At 40.5% G+C, this 19,604-nt stretch overlaps 1 protein-coding gene across 1 annotated transcript in view; it reads left to right on the top strand.

Moving 5' to 3' along the window:
- The first annotated feature begins 4 nt into the window (after positions 1 to 4).
- Positions 5 to 19,604, top strand: part of SVOP (SV2 related protein) — a 31,173-nt gene continuing 11,573 nt past the window's right edge. The window contains exons 1-9 of the mRNA XM_064521888.1: positions 5 to 446; positions 2,734 to 3,131; positions 9,460 to 9,620; positions 10,810 to 10,895; positions 11,540 to 11,638; positions 13,624 to 13,695; positions 14,242 to 14,366; positions 17,015 to 17,078; positions 18,933 to 19,058. Coding sequence (XP_064377958.1) covers positions 3,097 to 3,131; positions 9,460 to 9,620; positions 10,810 to 10,895; positions 11,540 to 11,638; positions 13,624 to 13,695; positions 14,242 to 14,366; positions 17,015 to 17,078; positions 18,933 to 19,058 — 768 coding nt within the window. The 5' untranslated portion in view covers positions 5 to 446; positions 2,734 to 3,096. The remainder of the gene's footprint in view (positions 447 to 2,733; positions 3,132 to 9,459; positions 9,621 to 10,809; positions 10,896 to 11,539; positions 11,639 to 13,623; positions 13,696 to 14,241; positions 14,367 to 17,014; positions 17,079 to 18,932; positions 19,059 to 19,604) is intronic.

Below are 19,604 nucleotides of genomic sequence, written 5' to 3' on the forward strand. Positions count from 1 at the left end.
GCCGCCGGGCCCCGTTAGCGCGCGGACCGCCCCTAGCAACGGGCCCCGGGAGGCGGCTGGTTGCTATGGCCGGCGTGGGGGCCCGGCCTGGCCCCGGGGCGGGCTGCCCGCCCTCCCCGCCCGCGGTGCCCGGATCCCGTACCCGCAGCGCTGCCTTCGCACCTCGCAGGCCCCTCGGTTCTGCCCCGAAATCCCGCTCCCGGGGTTCATCCCCGTGCCCGAGCTGGGCCCTGAGGAGTGAGGACCTCGCCCTGCTCTGCACCCAGTGCTATTATTTTTTGGTTTTAACCGATTTACTGTGGGGACTGTTTAGTGAAAGAAGCATTTCCCATCAGGGCCGGGAGAGGAGGCAGCTGGGCAGCACCCGTAGACAGAGTGAGTGGCACATGCAGCTTTTGAGAGCACCTCGAGATGGCAGCTGCCGACCGTGTCTGTGGGCCTGACAGGTAACAGTCGTTTCCCTCGTCACTCCTGCCCGCAGTAATCCTAAGACCTTTGCTGGGAAGCGTCTGGTGTGTGTCTCTGTGCCTGCCTGGCCGAGTCCCTGTTTGCCTGGCGTTGCTCCCTGTGCACCAGAAGGGCAGCAGACGGGCCAGGCTGTTCGTGGAGAGGAGAGCAGCCTCGCGAGGAGGGGAAAAGAAGCAGGCAGCTGAGAGGAGCCGGGAGCTATAGACAGAAGAGAAGGGAGATGTGAGGGGAAAAAAGTAGCCCCGACAGCAGTGGTATGCATATGGGACATACCGTTCCCATCGCTGCCTCATGCACATGAAATACTTGAGACAAAAGAACTGATGCACTTAGAGGACCAAATCTCACATCCTTAACTTACTGGAAAATTGGAGCTTATCTAGTGAAACAGTAACATAGCCGCTCTATTCCAAAAAGAAAGTTACTGCTTCTGTGCTATGACTTTTTAAACTAAATCTATATTTGAGAAATGCCATTTCCTACTAAGATTTTGGGAGAAGCAACACAGAGCTTCTGTGAATTCTTCTACACAGACAATTTTGTGGGTAAATCTCAGCCTGGATTCAGTAAGGCTGTTTTGCTGAGACTGTTCTAATTAAGGCCTTCAATGACTGTTTTCCCCTATAAGTTTCAGATCAGTAACTCCTCTCTTTGTACAGACGTTATCAACAATATTTTACCCAGTGGAACATAACGGGCTTCTTGGATAGGAACATTAGATCATCTTGGATCTTGGTTCCGTTTACCCATATTTTCTGAACAGTAATTAAATCAACAACTCAAGAATATTTTGGTAGACCAGTTCTATCTACTGAGGCCTTTTGCTTTGTAACTGTTATGGATCAGGTTGCCTTTTGTTCAAAATAAACCACTGAGCTCCTTTATGGTAAGGGATAGCTGCAACAATGACATTCTTCACCCCATACACATCAACACCCAAGTCAAAGAAAAGTACAAGAGTGCACAGCTGAAGAGTTGTGTTGTTTGTGAAAGTCTGTGCGTCTGTGAAGGATAAGCAGGAAAGACCAAAGGAGCTGACAGAGAGTGGAGATACCAAATGCATCCTGAACAAGTTCTGTAAAACTTGTTCTCTGAAAAAGCCTTTTTTTTCCTTATGCTTTTGCGAATATATTACAGAACATGCGTATGCATTTCATGCAATTTAAGTTTATTCTCATCACACTTTCAGAATGATACTCAGTTGCCTAAACACAGGCATCTAGATCCATATGGGATAACCTAAAGTGTCTGAGATATTCACGTGGTCCTGTGTGATCCTATATGATCCACTGGTCTTACGTGAAATCCACAGCTGGGGACCACGTGGGATACACAGTTGTCCAAAATGGAGCTGATGCTCACATGTAGCCACGTGAATTCCACTCGTAGGTGCAAATACTTGATTAAACAGTTATTCTCAATATATTTTTGAAAACCAAAACTCTAATTAGGTCAGTTGCAAGTCCTTTTTTATAGGTATTAAAGCCTGTTAATGTTTTCAGTATTTAGCATCATAAATTAAATCTGTATGATTAACTGCACAGCTCCCCTTCACTGACTGAAGTGTGCTTGGTTTCTCATAGCTAGGCCCAAGCCTCTTGGATCTTCTGCTGTTCCCTGACCTGGATGTGTACAACTTACTTCTTCCTCACTACAGCACTTTTCACCTCTCTTCATTTCACTTTATCATTTTAGACCATTTCTTTAATTTGTCAAATCTGTTTTAATCTTGTCAAATGTCATCTGGTCATCTTCCTGGCTTATTTTTCCTCTTAATTTTCTCTGGCAGACCTTTCTCTGCAAAGGATTCTTCTGGAAGTGCAGACATATGCTCAGATAGATTATCCCTTGCAACTGAAGGATAAGGTTTACAGGGACAAATACGCCTGGGTGACAGTGTATTTTCTCAGGTAAACAATGTAGATTTTTTACAAAGTAATCTCATTCTGAGTCTGGGGTGTGCAGACTTGGAGACCCTGTGACATTGCTACAAGAGATCACATAAAGAAGCTTTCCCTGAGTTGTAAAGCATTCTCTGTAGCAATGTAATTTTCTGCCAAGCCCCTCACCAAAATAATTGACTCTGCAGCTCATTTGGCTGGTGTTTAGTTCCCCAAAAGAGCCTTTGCTATCTTCTGGGGAGCAGATGCATCTAAAATAACTTCGCGTTGCTTTCTTTGTGGATGTTTTCAGTGCTGTGAGCCTCATTTCTCATAATATTGCCTGTGACTACAACCTCCTGAAGGGCAGGTGTTTCTTCATCAGATGCCGATCACCGGACCACAGCCCCGAGCGGGTGAGGATCGGAGGGGACACAGGCGCTGCGTCCCAGCCGTGGGCAGGCTGGCAGCGTAGCAGCCCCGGAGAAGGGACAGGAAGGGGAGGGAGCCGCTGGCCGCCGGGCCACGGCTGCCCCACCGGCTCTGCCCACCCTGCTGTGCCGTGCCGAGCCGTGCCGAGCCGTGCCGAGCCAAGCCGTGCTGTGCCGTGCAGTACCGGGCTGCTCGGTGCAGGCTGCCGGCTGCAGCCGCCGGAGCTGTCCAGCCGCTCGCGCCTGACTCCCCGCAGCCCCAGCCATCCCCGCCATGCGAGAGCGATGAGAGCAGCTCCTCCAGACGCAGCCCGGCAATGGAGGATGATTTATTCCAGCTGAGACAGCTGCCGTAAGTAGCGCCGACAGGGGAGCAGGGATGCGCAGGGTTTCTTCTAAACAGGCTGCAGGGATATTTTGAATCCTGGTGATTTTTTAAGGAAATTATATATGGGAAGTGTCCTAGGCCCCAGGAAGCAGGCCATTTTCCTTGTTTAGCTGCCCGAGTTCAGCATCCTGGGGGCATCAATGGATCCATTTGCTATATAAATTCACTCAATTTTTATTTTTGCATGAACTTCACAGTGGGGGAAATAAGGGATGGAATAAAACCTTGGAAGTGGCAAAAGGTTTTGCGAGAGGAAACGCTGCTATTGCATTTGCAAGGTGGATTGCATCTGTAAATAACGTTGTGCTAGGGAAGGCATCTTCCTTGGCTTTCTGCTTCATGCCACGGACTGATTGCATATCACAACCTTTTTTGCAGAGGTGTGTTTGCAGTGCGTATCATTAATATTTGCTAACTGTATGTGTTGAAGAAGCAGATGTTGCTGCACAGGGAAAATGCTGTTATGTATGACAAACTCCTTGCTGTTGGGATGTGGTTCCTAGATCTTACAAAAAGGCGATAAAAGCATTGCTGCCTGTAACAGCAACATTTTCTTTCCTTTTCATGAATGCAAAATGTTTCCTTTAAAAATAAGTGCATTTCTCCTAATTCTCCATTATCATATGGTTTAAAATATATTAATATTTTTAAGTGATTGACTCTGCAAGGCAAAGAATAAATACTTAAAGTTGATTTTAAATATTAATAAGCTCATGTCAATGACAGAGCAAACAATCCCATAATGTTTCTAATAAGTTGGGAAAATGGACATGAACTCCAGGTATTTTTAAATAATTTGTTGTTATGCATTCAGCTTGTCAGTAAAAGGAAGGATATATGATTTCATTAGACCATTTTTTCCCAATCTTTTTTTTAAAAACAAAGCACAGAAGAATGCTCTAAAGTACTTTTCCATGTAGGTGTAATTAGACTTACTCACTACTGTGAGATCTTGCAAACAAATGCAGGTCTCTGAAATACCTCTTCTGTGAAGAATTTTGCAGATATGGGACAGTAAGTACCATCCTGTCTTTTCTTCGTTTGTGTTAATTTGTTTCATAGGTTCTTAAGTGGCAAACATTTTTTTTTTAAATCCCTGTGATGAGCAATGGGGCCAGGTAGCTCTCTGCTCAGATTGCCACTAAAGTACTTACAATTTTTAGACCTTCACTGTGCTTTGTATAGCATCCAGAATCATTGTCTCCAAAATGGTCAGTTCTTAAAGTCTATTTCAACACTTATTCAGAAATATGAAACAGTAATACACGGGTTTCGTGATCAGGTTCTTTACGGACAGAAAGGTTCTTATTAGCATGTTTATTTTGCTTGTGGCTTATTAGGACTCTGAATAGTTACCAGCATAGGTTGTATGAATGATTCTCAGTCATAATCCCATGGAGTAGTTGGTGCTTTAGACTACCTGAAGTCTGAGGAAAAGGTGTCTATATACTTCATTGGCCCTTGCATCAAGCTTTGAGACTGCTGAAATTTGACTAATAGTCCTTTTTAAGAAAATACACAAATACAAAAGTTTACTTCACATATAGTTAAACCAGGTGCTTGTAAAGCTTTTGTAAATAATATATGAATGGTACTTTCATATTAATTGCCTTTTGTAATAAAATAGCATCCCATGGGCATATAAATTTCAGTGTTTGCTTGCTTAGAGTATGCATTTTGTAGGTCATATAAAGATTACATCTTCAGTGACAACTCTAAAGCAAGAATAAAAGGAATAATAATTACTTGTGTTTGTCCTGTAGGGTCAGCAAAAGAAAATTCAAAGCAAGGTAGTTGTACTGAGGTAAAAAAAAAATCAGACAGAAAAAATCAGAGAATTTAATATTGAGTTTCTGAATGGAACTAAATATGAATCTGAACTCGGAGGACTTTCCTTGTTTTGTCTTTTCTTATAACTGAATGAAGGATCCTCTACATGTCCCAAATCAGCATGTGGAATAAATCCCAGTTCCATTGCAGTCAGTGGGGCTTTCGTGTTGATTTCAGAGAGGCCTGGGATTTTGTTCTGTGTGCTTGTGTTTAAGACATTCTGATGTTATCTTTGAAAACAAAAATGTGTGACTCTGTTGTTTGTCTGCCAAGACACATAGGCCAGAGAAAAGCCTTCGGTGTCCTGCTGCAGTTGAGAGCATTACTGATGTAGTACGAGGAGTATTTTTACCCCATGCAGATTTTGAAGTGCTGTGTGTACCTGAGAAAACATCCTGAAACATCTCAAAAGGCTGCAAATCAGTTATCCTAAGGATAAGTGATATCCTCACAAACCGGTCACTATACTTCTTTCTCTCTCCAGGATGCTGCCAGGTTATCATTAGTGTGTGCAATTTGCTTGATGGGACGTGGTCAGGGAAATAATGTATGTGCCAGGACGGGTATACAGCGGAATGTGGATCCCTCTGCTTTATGGTCCTACCACAGAGAAATCCTGAGCTGAAGTCAAGGGCTGGCCATACCAGGACTCCCCTATTTGTAGACAACCTCATGGATGACTGAAGTGTTCATTCCACCGCCTTCTTATTTATCGTTGGACCAAAATCCATTTATAGGAGCTTTGTGCATTGCCCATCACTTTACCCTTATATTAAGTATTGATTGTGTCACCAGCACTTGTAAGAGAAAATCAGAGTTGAGGTCTTGCCAAATACGAAAAGTCTTTCAGATCACCTTTAAAAATGTCATACATGCATGTCAGTTTGCTGCCGCTGCAGCTGGCAAGGATGCTGATAGTTTAGTTTTCCTGACCTTTAAACCAAAGGATTAAACTGAAGTTCAGGATGCTCTCTGCTAGCCTTTACTGTGAAATTAAAATATTTACTTATTGGAAGTCAGAAGAGGCAGGAGCAAGACTAATTTAATCTATTTCTGTAAAAACTAATTCACTGAAGTCCAAGAAATTGTTGGTTGCCAAGGTGAAAAAGTTGCACTGATATTACAGAGCCTGCAGATAAAGTGAAGGAAGCTTGAGGAGTCTGTTACATTAAATATTGTAGATCTGTATCAAAATCTTTGTTTGGCTACATGAAAATTAAATGATGAAAGATGCACGTTGATCTTCTCTCCAAGCCCTGGTCAAACCAAGAAGACATCAGTGTAGCTAGGTAGGAAACCACTGTGAAAATGTGTGGAAATGACTGTGAACTGCATTCAGGCATATATAGCATATTCATCTGTGGTGGTCTTTGGTGTTCATGCTTCCTGCATAAAGAAATACCACAGCTCTATATTTGCAATTGACTTTTGGCATAATTTATGCTTGTCACCATATGAACGGTAAAGTAAATATTGCCTTCCACCTAGTATATGAAGACATGGAGGGATGTTTGATCTCTACTGCAAAAAAAAAAAAAAAACAAAACTAATTTTGATTCTCTATTCAGTATTTGATATTCACTGCCAAGGAGCTGAATATCAGAGCTTAGGAAAATGTATACGTAATATCTGGTCCTTTACTTACCATGTCCCGTATCAGCTACAGGTATTTGAACCTCCATTCTGCAATTACTTGTGCAGCGCAAAGCAGGGAATGTAAAGTTTTTGAACTACATTGAAAAAGAAGAGTGAAGGATAAGTAATGATGCAAGTAATGTTGGTGGTAGGCATGCCTCTGGATGAAGGTCTCAGAGCCTGTGCAGTACAGCCTTACCAACCAAAATACGCACTTAAGGAGATGAGAAGCATGGGGAGAAAATGGGTGTGTCTGAGGAGATGTGGACATAGTTGTGACCATTAGCACGTACTTGTTGCTGCATAGGCAGGAGTAACTTGGCAATGGGCTTGGGTAGTACTGAAATAGGCTTGGGTTCCTCTGCATTCCTAATCTGGCTCATCACTCTGATTTGGACTTATTTTGCACTTCTGAAATTTAGGGCCAACCCCTTAGTGACCAGGGATCGTAAAATTATTATCATGCACATTAACTGTATTCATTGAAAGGAGAAACAAGTGATGGAAAGTTAAATTTCCACTTTCAAGATTCGGTCAAAGCCTGTTTCTCACACTGCAACATAAAGTAATTTCCAAGGTGATTGTAAAAAAAAAAAAACTTTTTGATGTTAGTGTTTGTTTCCCATATTCATTAGTTACTCTATAAAGATACTTCATTCTGTAAAAAATACATACATCACAAACTATAAATCCCGAGATAGCACATTTATTCTTTGTTTATTTTACTTCTGTTACATGTATCCGCATTTTGTTGTGTGGTGTTAATATTTATAGGCCCGCACTGAACAATTCTTTCCAAAAGCAATTTTATCCCAATGGCATCTATTTAAATGTCCAAACCTTAACTGGTTTCCCCTAGAGAGAATACAAAAAAGCTAAACATCAAGATGGCAGGTAATTACAATGTTTCTCATAGCCATATTTTTTAGTTTTGCATTCACTAGTTGGGGAACATTCTATCAAAAAAAGAAAAAACCTAAAATCAGAGCCAAATTCTTTACTTTTAATCTAAACATACTAGTTACAATTTCTTGCAATTGTAAGCACTCTAGAAATTAAAAAAATGTGTGTAAAAAAAGGAGAGCGTGACTTTTAGCAGTATGCTAGCAATATTTGTTGCAAATATGCTTGGAATATTTCACCTTCATCCACCTGATTGGTTTGCTATTTTAATTTGTCTGTAGTTGTCACCTCTATTGATTAATTGTACCGGGGGAGAGGGAGGGGAGCGGAGCAACCTTTTCTTTTTGGCCAGTACGAAAAAGTGTTGTCACCTGCTTTCCTGCTTGAAAACCGAACTTTCCTGGATGGTTTTCTTCTGTGAAGATGAGAATTCTCAGCCAACCTCTACAGCACTGAGATAATTGCCTGTGCTGAAATGATCCTAATTCTTAATGATCTCAGAAGCAAGGGTGATCTTTCCCTGCTGCCACACAGAGCAGAAGAGACTCATGACCACTTCCCTTCCCAGGAGACACCTCCAAACCACTGAGCAGATTTTAAATTGCCTACTGCAGAGACTGACACTGAAGTTCTTTCTTCTTTTCACTTTCTCTACATAGGCACATTCCTGGAAGTATGTCAAACTATGGAATGACTAAAGACCTAGTCAAAATTAGAAGTAATGATATAATGTAATAATTTAACTTGCCAAATTTTTATCAAGAATTAAGATAATGGCTAGTGTAAGTATATCCTGAAGCTGGGAAGCTGCTGCGATTTCCTCATTTCTTTGGGAGTTAAGGATCCTCCTCTATGGGAGAGGAGAACTTCTCAGCGTTGGACTCAGTCCATCCATGCATTGTGTGTTGCCTGTCTTTAAAGTAGCACATAAGTATCAAAATAGTTCACTTCTTGTACCTGTACATGGAGAAGAGTATATGCAGACCACTGTATGAATATGTGTTGTTTTACATTTAAGTGCTCCTGCTAACATATAAAGTTATAAGAACATGTAAGTTAGAACATGACAAAATGATGCGTATTTAATGTGAACCATTTTTTGTGTGCCTAGATATTTATTGTGAATTAGACATAGCTATGTCATTGAACTTCAGATGCGTTGTCCTTGTAGGAAGAACCCAAATTTAACTTTCGACACTTTTCATAAGAGTGATTTGTGTCCTAGCAGAAGCAAAAGTCCTGAAATTTGGCAGGTAGTTAAACATTACTTAATGAAATAGGATTCATAAGATAATTCAGTAAATTGACTAAGTTTTTTCTTTGATGTTGATGATGCTTCTGTGACTATAAATATGATTGCTTTTATCTCTGAATGTTTTAAACTGAACTGGAGTCTTTTACATTATGTAATTAATTAAATACCTGTATTTTAAGAAACCGTTTGATTTCCAGTACTTACTTCATTTGAAAGTGAGGTTTCCCATGTCCAGCACTTTTGCTTCCAAGAGAAGAGCTCATGTACCAGAACATGATACAAAACAAATCTGTTTTGCTTGGAGTTCGATTAATGTTTGTTTGTTTTAATTTGTTTTTGTGTGTGTGGGGGGTTGTGTTTTAAGCTCTGCAGTAGCAGGGTATTGTTACCACAGTGATGGCTCCATAGAGATTATTTGAACAATTAGAATGGATAACATCCTATTTGCACACAAACGATGGCTGCATCACATAGCAATGTACCTCCCAGTTTTTCCAAAGCCAGTAGCAACCAAAAGGCTACTGTACAAGCCTTCTTTGTGAATGTTAAACCGGGGAGAGGGAGGAACCTGGCTGCTGTTTGACCAAATATGGTTTCAAAACTAACCAAGCACAGCTTCAGCCTGGAAGAGACACACCAAAGTATTACATCTTGTTTCTGTATTCTTAGGGTGGTCAAGTTTCGCCGCACTGGGGAGAGTTCAAGGTCAGATGAGGATGCAATTTCAGGAGAACATGAAATTCAGATTGAAGGTGTTCGGACGGAACTAGAGGCTATCGAGCTAGAGGATGGAGCGGCAGTGCCAAAGGAATTTGCCAACCCAACTGATGGTGAGCAGGATTCTGATTTCCCTTAAAGAAAAAGACGTGGCTTCTTCATTTCAGTCATGTATCAGCCAAGCAGAATACATTGGGTTTGGAGAAGTAAAAGATTCCCAGATCAAAGAAAGAAACAGTAACACAGGCAAATTTTGTTATACTTGAAAATCATGATTTACCTGCATTGTCCTCTGAGGGTTGCTTTATATGTTTGTTTTGATGTTATCAGGACTAGACACTTTTAAGGAGTTGTATATCCAGTTGTCATCACCTATTTCATATAGGAGGTTTAGGTAAATTCCTTCAGAACTGATCAGTGCTCCTAAAACATTGCCAAGTTTACTGGAGCAGATACATGTGATTCACCTTCAAGGCTGAGCATGAAGCCTCTACAGTGCTCCTGTCTCCCACTTGCCTAGAGGACAAGAGGGAGAGAATGAATGAACATCGCAGGCTTTGCCTTCCGCCTAGGAGAGGAGTGCTGACTGCCGTGAAGACAACACCAATTTAAAAGATATAACAAGTGGTGTTTTTGTCTTAGCCCAAGGCATACTAAAATTTGGTAAGATGACTGTTTTCCCAGGGACTTACTAAGATCTTGATGCATTTTGCATTTGAGCAAATGAATTTGAGATATTTCAGATTCTTCAGATAAGACAAGATAATGAGGTCATGATAGTTTGTGGGAAACAACCATCAGCATTTTTAACAAAACTATGTTTTAAGATTTATACGTCCTGAGAAAATTCTTGATTCAAATAATTACAGTGTGACTTTTAGTTCAATCAAATATTTTTTGCACTTTCCATCTCATGTGTGTTATTGCTATGTGCTGTTAAACAGCTCGTATACATCTCATCAGGAAGCTGCAATTCAGTGGCTGGTGAAATCGCTCCCAGGAGTCGAAGCTTGGAAGTGTGCTGAAGTCATTGGTGCTACACTGATTTACTGCTATGTGAATCAAATGAAAAATTCTATGAATATTTAGAATTGTTTTGTCTTTAGCACGGTTCTTGAAGAACAGGGAGATTTGCCTGAGTAGGAACTATATAAAAGCTGAGTAGATCTCCCAGTTATTTATTTTACATCTAAGTAGACGACCCAATTAATGAATAACTGCATTCGTAGAAAATACTGTCTCAAGGTATGTCTTTTACTAGGAAAGGAACACACTTCTGCACTAGAATTGTTTTCTTTCTAGATACTTTTATGGTGGAAGATGCGGTGGAAGCCATTGGATTTGGAAAGTTCCAGTGGAAACTCTCTGTTATTACTGGATTAGCATGGGCAAGTAATTATTGTCAAGATCAATTGCATGATCATCAGCTAGGGAACCCCAGTGATTTCAAATAAGGTAGCCATTCTCTGCAGATAAAAAGTCCCCAAACAGACCAATTTACAATGAAGAAAGAATTTTACTTGAAATCCTAAAATGACAGCTGGACTCAAACTTGTTTTGTTGGGGTAATGAATAACTGATTGGTTTTTCTTTCTCTGAACTTATAAATCATCATGAAAAAAATAGTTTTGATTCTCTATTCCATATAGAGAATTCTGTTTCAAATGGAAGGGGTACCAGGCTACTCCTACAGGAGCAGATCTCAGTTTTCATCCAGTGATTTTACCACATTTATCACATTAGCTAAGTTCTCTGTTTTCTATATTAGTCAATATATCATTCTTGTAGTCTGTTTCAGCTGAACAGCTACCCAGTAGTTCTAGTTTTAACCTTAGTATCAGGAACAGAAAGATGGACTTTGTTTTCTCTTTTCGGCTACTTCTAAAGCATTAAATGCTATGTCTGCTGAAGTATATTTTAGGATAACAGTGTCTGGAGTGTAACAAGGCTAATTTCAAGATGTATTATTAACTGCTATGTCAATCTAATTTTCAGGCAATTATTTATTTTTGTGTCTTTTTTACCCTTCTAGATGGCAGATGCTATGGAAATGATGATTCTAAGTATCCTAGCTCCTCAGCTTCATTGTGAGTGGCGATTACCAAGCTGGCAGGTTGCATTGCTCACATCGGTAGGAAAAATAACTGACAGCTCCTGTGTTCTGTAAGGTTTTTCCACTCATTGTTATTCAGACATTATGCTTTATATTCCAAAGTTAAATCTGTTCATGGCCTTTGCAGGTTGCCTTTGGCTTAAAAGAATTTAGAAGCCTTTTTTAAAAGCCAGGGCTTTAAGAAATGAAACTAAGTGAGAACTGAGGAGATTTTCCAAGTTTCAGGTTCCACGTTTCATGTAATATCCAGGAAATTGACCCAGACTCAAAATTCGAACCATTTGATCAATTGAAAAAATGATTGGTAAATTCTGGCCATCTCTTTTGAAATTCTTTCTCTTTCACCACATTTAAGCTCCCTTGTATATAGACAGATTGGGAGCCATGAGAAAGAGTATGCAATTGCTTTTCGAGGTGGATGATCCAATGACCTTTGCAAGCAGAGCCCTTATAATACTACCAGTAAGAATCGTGCAATGATGCTGGAACCATGCTATGCCTTTAGAGAGAAGAAAACTAGTTTTGGGAACCTTCTCTCAGTATATGTCACTGTCGTGTGGCATGCACTTCAACTCATAAAACGTTTCTTTTTCCTGTAGCTTTTGATGCCAGTTGTATTATTGTGTTAATTGGTCAAAATGTTCAATAGATTTAAATCACTTAAAATAATGTTCTTTCTCAAAATTGAATGCAGCTATCCCGTTTGAAGGTGAGTCTTATTTGCTCTTTCAGCTCAGCACAGTTTCGCTTTTTGTGACCAAAGTCAGAAAGAAAGAGTCAAAGAATATGAGAGAAAGGTGATCATTCAAACAATGATTTGACAAACAGACACTACTTCCTACCCCACTTATCACTTGAGTATACACTTCTTTCTCAGACAAAATTCCTATGATTTTAATGCACTGATAGGGGAAACATATGGGTTTTTTGCCATTACCTTCACTGGGCAGGATTTCATTCCTCTCTCCATCTGCAGAATAAACTATACCTTTTGGTGTCACCACTGTAGAGGGCATGATATGATTTCTTTGATATGTCTCTCTGCTGAGACATACTGCATCAGCACTGGGTTCCTCGAACAGCTCTGTCCTGCAAAGACCTTAAGCAACACTGATCAGCTTTTAATCATGAATAGGCTCATTGAAACTAGAGAACTTAGCATCTTGCAGGACTAGGCTCGTAATGTGTGTAATACCAGAGTGCACATTCAAACTATTTTTTTCACTGAATGGATCTTTTAATTGCAAGGATGACTTGAGGGGTGCCTAGTTGCTTCCTCTCTCCAGCCCTGGCACTTCTTCCTGTCTCCATAGCACAGTTGTCTGTCCCCTCAGTAGTGCTAATGAAACGCTTTATGGGACCTTGCTGTGAAGCAGATGAAAAAAATCTTGTGGGATATTAAAACCCTTCAGGAGAAAAAACAAAAAGAAAACAAGACAAGATTTCCATTTAGCAGCAAATTGCACTCTCCAGTCATTTTTGTAATTCATTTTCTTTCCATTTATCAAAAGTCTGAAAATATTCAGCCCTGGTCTGGTTCAGTAGTTCCCAAGCTAACAGTTGAGACCTTAAGTAAGGGTGAGACAATGACAAGTAGCCCGACAGGCATTCAGTATATTTATGTTGTGTTTGAATTCCTGACCTCAACAGAGGCAAAGTAACAACTGGAAATGAGGCCATCACTGGAAAAAGTTGAGAGATCTTGGTTTGAATGCTCCACTGAAACTCATCCCCCCTGCTGCCCAATAGCAATCTCCCTTTCAAGTTAATAGAAGTGAAGATAGGCTGATGCTGAGTGACTTTGGAAAAATCCCACTATGTGAATAATTATCTGTGATAGTCTCTACTGCAAAGGAAATGGACCCAAAACACCTAAACATTTTGCTGTATTGCTAGTGCTTAAGTTTTCTATTTTCATTGTAAAATTGTGTCCTCTTAACTGTCATATAGAAATTTTACCTTGTCTTTTTGTTAAGGGGAAGATTTTTTCTGGTGTTTCGTAGGTGGTGTTTGTGGGAATGATGTCCAGTTCTACTCTGTGGGGAAACATTTCAGATCAGTATGGGAGAAAAACAGTAAGTCTCCGGGTCCTACTGGAATAGATTCTAGTATTGCTGCACTATGCATGTTTCAGTGCATGATATTCACAAATGCCATAGTCCACATGCATGAAGCAGAGTTAAGTAGACCCAGAACTGATCCCCTGTGAAACAAAAAGGCAGAAATTTGGAAGAGGTAGCAGAAAATCGAAAGTAAGAAAAATAAAAGCTAAAATAAGCAATGGCCTGACTGCATTACCAAGTGAAGTATGTTTTTGTTGTAAAAGTCTCTATGAGAGTCTGGGTGCAATACAGCAAATCACTTAAGTGGATTGCTTGTACAAATGGATGGATTTTGTGCTCGGGCACATACATGCATCATCTACTGTTACATCATGCAACTGTTCTGGGACCACCATTGCCACTTTTGACCATTCTTTGGGAAACTTAACTATTGGGCTTGCAGAAATAGCATCCTAGAGGATTTTCTGCACCTTCTGGTTTTGAAACTGTAGTTTATATTTTGTGAATTTTTCTTACAGCAGAGACTTTCTTTTCCCTGTGCTTGTTTGTTAAATACAGGGGCTAAAGATCAGTGTGTTATGGACGCTCTATTACGGGATCCTCAGTGGTTTTGCGCCGGTGTATAGCTGGATCTTGGTGCTGAGAGGCCTGGTGGGCTTTGGGATTGGAGGAGTGCCTCAGTCGTAAGTAAATATTCACAAGTCCAAACTTTCTCTTTTCTATCTTTTTTGCTTCATTTTCAGTAAACTGTTGTGTCAAATTGAAGATGTCCCTCTATTTAGTTGCCCCTGAACCTATTTTTCACTAAATATTTTGGAACTAGTATATTAAACTCTGAGAGGGCTTTGAAGATATCTGATACGTCAGTGAGATGATTCAAATCTCCAGTGACTTCTATGTGAAAAAGCTGGCTGGCTAAATGTAATGTGTTATGTGCCCTAAGTCCTATTAAGCTGCTTTCGTTCCCTCAGGTCTACCAGCGTGAAAATGAGACTCGACCAGCCCACCTAGCAGTGGCTGAAAAAACAGACATAACATTTTGTAGCTGTGCTTAAACACTGCATTTCCAGATTGTATCAGGGGAGTCTAAAAGGGATGATGTGGACTTGCTCCAAGATAGGTCATGACCTAAACAGCAGCCATTAGAGGTATAGCTGAGAGGTATAGTCCTGATACTTTGTAAAACTTCGGATTATTGTTCAATCAGAGCTTGAACTTTCGCATATGAACCTGAACTAGAATTCCAAAGCCAAAGAGCTCAAACCTGGAGCACTTCAGATATCTTGATGGCTCAGACGCATCCCTAATGAGAATGTAGCATCAGGTTATTTCTCTGTTACTCCATTATTCCATTCACTGAAGAGAAGGATCTCTAAATTTTCCACCTGCAATAAATTAGTCTACTCTAGGCTTTTAATTATAAATGGAAAAGGAAGAGTATAGCCATTGCCTCTCTGTGTCGTCTTTTATCCTTATTAATAATTGATATTTTGCCCGATGGAGGTGCTATTTCAGAATAATCAGAGCCTAACTTTGATTGATGGCTCATAGACTTCTTCACAAAGGAAGGCAATATCCTGTCTTTTCTATTGCCATTGCCAGTAATCCAGATAAAAGATCCAGAGCTCAGATGGAGCATCACAATATTATTGATTTTCTTTTACTGCTTTCCTGCCCCCCTTTAGGAGCTGCATGAAAGAACAAAGTGTATGTAAAATAGGAGAGTCCTTAGTCTGTCTTATATTGACTAATGATGAGGCAGTTTCTGCCATGCAGTTCCAAGTGAGTGCAATTGGAGTGAGGCAGAACAACAAAGACAAAGCGTCAGAGTTAGTAATGCCTTGTACTGCAAACACATTTTAGTGTTGTTCCACAGAGCCCCAATGGAACAGTAGATTCCATTGCTCCTAAGACTCCTGCTTCTTGCTATAACTATAACAGTGATTCCTTTGACAATAAATATATATGAAGCAATAAAAATAGCTCCTTTATATATTTTTAAGTAGGCTATTTAACACTGGATATGAGTGGCTGAATTTGGATGGAATGACATGGGTATATTTATAAATTGTATTATTGAGTTCTGTAATGGATGTGAGATAGAGATATTATGAAAGTGCTATTAAAAAGAATGCATCCAACAATAACAAATTAACTGACTATAGCAGATATCCATTTATTTACACGTGTAGGAGCAGCACCTGAGAAGCTGTTGGTTGGCCTCCACTGGGAATCTCCTGTGAGATATTATGTAATACTGAATATGAATATTCACAGTACCAGCATCCAGACTTGCGAAGATACAAGCATTCTCTTAAAAAAAAAACCCAATTCTCTACAGCATTAATTGCCCTCTGCTTTTTCTGCTGCAATGTGTAAGGGACTACTCTACATTTCATGGCATGTGATTCTACTTCCTTCTCCTCTTAATCACCAATTTAATATAATACTGTGCACAGCTTTATATTTCAACAAAGTGAGTTTTGGAAAGTTAATCAGAGATCAATCCACCACTTGTCAAGTTAGTAGGAGTTTTGTCACAAACATCAAAGGAAGCCCAAGGAGTTTAGAGGCAGAAACAGGATTAGTCAATGGAATGCAAATAGAGTAGGAGCAAAGAACTACAAGTCTTCCCAGACTTTTTGAAGAAGACATGAGAACTTTAACTAGCTGCTGGCCCTTTCATTCATCCTCAGGAAATACTCACACAGTAACTGTACCATTCCAGTTTATTATCCTTTCGCATAATCATGAAACAAAGATTCTGCTGACTAAGATGATTTCTTTTTAAATTCCCACAATAAAAGAATGCAAATTATTTAATACCAGCAACACAATCAGACCTTGAAAGTGTTCACCTCCTGGAGAATTGAAACCTGGCAGAGTAGACTGATGTGAAATTCTCTGAGCCAGTTGTAAAGCCCTGAAGAAAAACCTTACCCATCAAGATTTATGTGTTGAATGCTGACCACACTGAAAATACAGGGACAGTGTCCATCTCAACTGGAGCAGGGTTATGAAAACATATGCACCAAGAACTGCTAGATTTAGTTAACTTGACTATAAGGTTACAAAGTCACATGAAAGGAGCAAATTCTCTCCTCCATTGCAATGATGAACTAAAGGGGATTGTTCTGATGTAGAAAGGGGAGTCTGAACCAGTGTCCAGTCTTGCTGGCTCTGAGGACTAAGGAGGGTTTTGTGTTACTACTCTGGGTTTGGCAGTTTTAATAAAAAGCAGAACAAACATCTGAACATCTTTCAGTGTACTAACATGTTGTTTTTCTCAATGTGCTAACATGATATTTTTCTCAATGTTCACTCTTTACAGGGTAACCTTATATGCTGAATTCCTTCCAATGAAAGCCAGAGCAAAATGCATTTTATTAATAGAGGTGAGCATTCCAGCTATGTGTACTGGTCCCTAGAGGGCCAAATTGTGCTTTTGGTTACATCCATTCAATCCCACTGACTATAGAAATCTCACACCCAACTACAATCAGATCTTGTTTATCCAAGTTAGTGTGGAGCTGAGGTTGCCCTCATAAAGCAAAAGCATAGAGAATGCAAGACCTCCATGGATTAGGTGACTGGTGTATGCAGTCAAAGTGTAATGTGGAAAAATGCCTGTGACATTGTTGAATGATGGTGTGCAGAACACCCTGAACTAGTACTGACTCGAGTGAGCAAGTCCAATAGTCCAGGGTAACTTCCTAGTTGCACTAGTGCTAGCTCAGGTCCTGAAGCAACATAATGCATTCTTGCAATGCTCCACTCTGGCTGCTAAATCTGCCTTTCTGCAAATCACCTTGCATGCAGTGTTGCCTGAGTTACTGCTGTGCTCCTTCCCAGCCTCAGCTGGCTCATGCAGAGCCACATCAGGAGAGTCTGCGCTGTGTTCCACAGTCCTGCTAAGATTTGTACCTACAGAACCAGCCCTTTGTGTCCCAGTGTTTCTGGATTTATTCTGTGCCAAGCCAGCGTAGTTGTGTCAGCATCATTCTCCCCTGTTTTCTGAGGTAAATGCTCACATGGAGCTAGCTCGGGTATGTCTGCATCCTGCTCTCCAGCACTAAGTCTAGTGCTCCCAGAACCAGTACCAAGCACCCAGCCCTTCTGAGGATAGCACACGGGGAGCCGTTTGGCTGTGTCCTAATTGCCCGGTGCAATTAATCTACAGCTCAATAATGGATAATGGAGAACTGACTGCTCAGTAAATGCAGGGCTAAATTCAGCCCTCCAGATTCAATCCAAATGTATCAAAGTCACAGAGAGCAGAATTTCACACTATAAAGAGTTTCTCACAAAATTTACAGCCCTTCAATGGATGGTTGAAGGGCTCCCAGTGCAACTATTGAGCAGAGAACAGTACTATTACTTGTCTGCATCAGTCAGCTTGGAAGGAGCATCCTTGTGAAATCCAAACCTTCCTGAACTGAAACAGCTTCTCAGTTACAAACTCAGCCTTCTAAGATAACTGTTGCCTGGTCCTACATTCAGTTGCTTAATCTTTAGTAAATAGGGTTCAGTAGATGAATTACTTCTTTTTGTATCACTTTTGTTCTGTCACAGTTTGGCTGCCTCCAAGCAACACTGGATCTGTGGGACTAGAAATATATTCTAAGTGTTAAATAGTGAGCTAACAGGAAAAGGAAGCTAGTCCTTGTGCAGATACCTAATGCAAAGGGGAATAATGCTGCGTGGATAGGATATGCAACAGGGTGCCAGCTCCACTATTTACTAAGAAGATATCAATTCCTTCTTTCATCTGCAGGCCAAGCTCTGAGACTTTGGTAGCCTGGTTTTGGCAAGGAAAAAAAACACCATAAATCTCACTACAGTACCTGGGAATTATACCCATAGACAGATTTTGATAGTCATTTTGCTTAGGAAAACCCTGTGATGAGCCTGTTCCTTCTGAGAAGCTATCTACAGTTAAACATAGGTGTCTAGAGACAGTCGATGCTACGTTTTCAAAACTGAGCTCCTGCCACGTGAGAGCAAGCCCTTCTGAGGTATCTGGATTTCTTTGCGTAGAGTGGTGCCTTTAGCACATATGCCAGAGACATATTTGAAATGTCTCTGGCATTTCTCTCCCTGACTGTCTCTGGAGAACACGTTTTGGAATGTCACAAAGAAGGAGTCATTAATATAGTTTTGCCCTTTCTCCTTCTGGCTCAATGCTGTAATGACTTAGGCAGCTCAGCAGTCTTATTCCTATTTGTGCCTGTTTCTTTTCCCTTTGGCAGGTCTTCTGGGCCATTGGGACTGTGTTTGAAGTCCTCCTAGCAGTGTTGGTGATGCCCACTCTTGGCTGGCGATGGCTTCTCATTCTTTCTGCTCTCCCACTTTTGCTCTTCGCTGTCCTATGTTTTGTAAGTATTCTTCTGAAGATGAATGTGTGATCATTTCTCTAGTATTGTATAACCTGGTTGAAGGGAACTGACAGCTTTGAGCTTTCCCTTGGTATCTTTTTGGGTACATCTGAAATAATGATGAAAATGCTGTTGCTTTAACAGGGTGCTAGTACTGTTCATTTAAAAAATCCCTCCAAATCATGGGTAAGAGCTGCAGAATGCAGGTCAGATTCTTAAATAAGGACATATATGAGTGAAACCTAAGCTTCAGTGCACCCTTGGATAGTATCACTCAGTTTTCTCCGAGCTCAATATCCTTGTCTGAGTAAAAATTTGGTTGCTTAGCTGCTCTTACTATTCCTTAGACACTGTCATTGTTTTTCAGGAATATCTCCAAACAGTTACACAGATATTAACTTGCTTGCTTTTGAAAAGAGTTTAAAAATGCAAATTTTGGAATGCCTTAAGCTGTCTGCCCCCGATGTTTTGGCATTCCCTCTGAGGAGGTATAATGTCAAGAACATGAAAAAGTGCCTAGCCAAACCTCTCGGGAATTAAAATGAG

This window comes from Dromaius novaehollandiae, chromosome 17 (assembly GCF_036370855.1).
Source record: "Dromaius novaehollandiae isolate bDroNov1 chromosome 17, bDroNov1.hap1, whole genome shotgun sequence".
NCBI classification, from domain to species: Eukaryota; Metazoa; Chordata; class Aves; order Casuariiformes; family Dromaiidae; genus Dromaius; species Dromaius novaehollandiae.